This window comes from Egretta garzetta, unplaced genomic scaffold (genome assembly GCF_000687185.1).
Source record: "Egretta garzetta isolate BGI_Z169 unplaced genomic scaffold, ASM68718v1 scaffold13, whole genome shotgun sequence".
NCBI classification, from domain to species: domain Eukaryota; kingdom Metazoa; phylum Chordata; class Aves; order Pelecaniformes; family Ardeidae; genus Egretta; species Egretta garzetta.
Window position 1 is genome coordinate 395,689 of NW_009259239.1, and position 2,890 is coordinate 398,578.

General features: G+C 43.9%; 1 protein-coding gene across 1 annotated transcript in view; it reads left to right on the top strand.

The window, feature by feature from the left end:
- The first annotated feature begins 721 nt into the window (after positions 1-721).
- DERL1 (derlin 1) overlaps positions 722-2,890 on the top strand; it is a 14,149-nt gene continuing 11,980 nt past the window's right edge. The window contains exons 1-2 of the mRNA XM_009635960.2: positions 722-727; positions 1,529-1,640. Coding sequence (XP_009634255.1) covers positions 722-727; positions 1,529-1,640 — 118 coding nt within the window. The remainder of the gene's footprint in view (positions 728-1,528; positions 1,641-2,890) is intronic.

Genomic DNA, 2,890 nt, shown 5'->3' on the forward strand with positions numbered 1-2,890 from the left:
GGGCTGCGGGCTGCGGGCGGGGGCTGGCCCCCTCCCCCGGCGGCCGCGCCGGGAGGGAACCGCGTACCGAGGCAGACCGCCTCCAGCGGGAAGCCGGGCCTGCCTGCCTGCTTAACCTGCGTCAGGCCTGCGAGCTGGGCCGCGGGTTTAGCAAGTGCTGTGCCTCCGCAGGCCCCGGGCTCCCCACCAAGGTGACACAGGGCCCCGGGGCGGGCCGAGGAGGGCTGTGGCCCTTGGCAGGCCCTGTAGTTTGCCTCGCATCTCATTCTGGTGCCCCTTTTTCCTAAGTTTTTTGACGGGGGGGTTGTTGTGGCTGGCACTAGTTGTTGTCCTAAGGCACTTTATACTCATACAACCTGTGGCTGCGACTTCAGGGGGCTTGCCCAGCCTCCGCTGTGCGATTGTGTGGATGCGACTGTGGGAACGGGGCTTGCAGGCGGGTGCACGACTGTCCTAAACCGCAGGTAGCTCGGGAGATATTAAGGCAGAGCTAGAGAAGTGGGGGTTTTTTTGCACCTTCTTAGTGTTTCTTGCTTGGGAATTTCAAGAGGCTTGTGTTCAGGATTGTCACCTTCTGTGCCTAGGTGTGGTTGACATAAACTAGCAGCTGAAGTCCTGAGGTTTCAGCTGTACGGCGTCTCTGGATGCGTTAGCAATACCAAAAGTGGTCACAAACTGGACGTAGTCTTCTTCCTTGCATTGGGAGGTTACAGGGTTTGGTATGCGGGTGTGTAGGGGGAGGGCGCCAATTAGATGAACTGAAAAGGAAAGTGAAGGAAGAGAAAAGATCCCAACCTTTAAATTTCTATTATATGTGCTCATTATATCTTCAGTGAAAAAGATTTGAGTGCAAAAAAAGGTAGTTCTACTGTAGTTTGTTTCATGTATTGTCCCCAAAATTTAGTAGCTTAAATGACTATTTTTTTCCTCTAGTTCTGTTATTCCTTCTGGAACTGTGATGCTCAGGATCCCAATACTCTTATTTGGAAGTGTTGCCAGTTAAAGAGCTCATTCATAAACGGCCAGACTTTTTCTGTCCTTGCTGCATGCTGCCATGCAGTTGACTGTGCCCGATATTGGTAGTTGGGAGACTCTCTAAAGCAGGTGCAAAATGCTCAGAGCAGTGTGTGCTGTCTGGAACAGTACGCTAAAGGCTGTTGAGTGAATTCTTTGGCCTCTGTTCAACAGGTAAGGATGGATTCTGTAGGGATGCTTTTAAAACAGGGCAGCATCCTTGCAAGCATATCCCTTTTGCACCACAGTAAACGCTCAATATTGCGAAGATGTGATGGAAGCGATCTGGGAAGTTGTATGTGATTTCTCTTGTGATCTTAATAGCTTTGCTTATCAGATTTAAAAAAAAAAAAGCAACTGTAAAAGCTGTTGAAGCAGCAGTAACTGATACTTGGTCTATTTTTAATCTCCTTGATCTTCCAAGTAATTGGTAACAAATGAAAACAAAACCCCAATGCATTTGAGTTCATTCTACAGTATATAAATACATCTTTTTTTCTTTTGATCTGGACAGATCTGGCGGCCGATAACTGCAACTTTCTTCTTCCCAGTGGGACCCGGAACAGGATTTCTCTACTTGGTGAATTTGTATTTCTTGTACCAATATTCATCACGATTAGAAACAGGTATGTTATCCATTAAATTGTACGCATGTGGTGTACTCTGCCCGGAGTTGACCGAGACTAAGCATTGTCAGATAGAGCTTCTTTTGGGAAAGTTTGTGGCGATGGGGTTGTGGCTGATTCAGACAGAATTGTGAGAAAGATGGCTCACCTCTGTTCCCACTTATGTTGGTCAATGGGAAACCGCTCTGAAAACTGATTTTCAGTGACTGGCTCCTCCCCTTTGGCAGGGAGCCTGTTCATTTAGGATCTGAACATCTGAACTTGATACTCCTTTCAATAGGAGGGCCTGGTGCTTTTAGTTGTTGGATTTCAGGAAATGAGGGAGAGAGACTAAAAGATGATGTTACTTCTGCTTTCTTGTGCCTGATATCCTTTTAGACAGAAGGATGATAGAACATATGTAATAATGGGCATATTTGTCTTGAGAAAATAACAATGTCAGTTTTTCTTTTTTTTTTTTTTTTTTTTTTTTTTAAAAGGCAGTGTTGCTTACCTGGGTTATTCTGTCAGTTCTGTTGAATTGAGAGAGACCTTGTACAAATGAAGTGTACCCCTCTGTCAAATAGAAATGTGAAAATATTAAGGAACTAGTTGGATTTTCAGTTGGGGGGGAAATTAAGAGTGGAAGAAAGGAGATTAATAATGGATCATTTCTCACAAAAAAGGGATTGATGTTATAAGGTAGCTTCAAAACTGATTTCATTTTGCATTGCACTCTTCGTTAAAACTAAAGAAAAATGGTTTCCATTGAAGTAAATAATTAAACTAAAGTATTTGCAAAGCCAAGCTCCTCCTGAAAGCCTTCATGAACAAGAATTTCTGTGTTGTTCTAATGGAGTCTTAGAACTGGTGCAAGTGGAAATGCATTGCATTGGGAAGTCCCATGATAGAGAAGAGATCCCTGATAAACCTGCCATCCAGAGGGTATTGTGGAAACCCATTTAAGTCATAAGAAGAGTAGCAGGGAAAGGAACGAGTGGTGCCAGACTGTATTTGGTTGTTTTATTAGTGAAAGTAAGTAGTGGTTTAATAGCTAGAAACAGTTCTTCCTTCTTTTTGAGCCTTTCTGCAGTAGATTATGAAGACATGAGAGCACTGGCAGTTACAATATTCTGCTGTGCAAAGCTATGTGTAGTAAGAGTTCTTGATTAATATATGCAAATTATAAGCCATCACTGCTTGTAAGAGATACTTAAAAAATGATCTAGTTCTCTATGCTGTGGCAGAAATCTCGTGGAAGGAAGTCATTT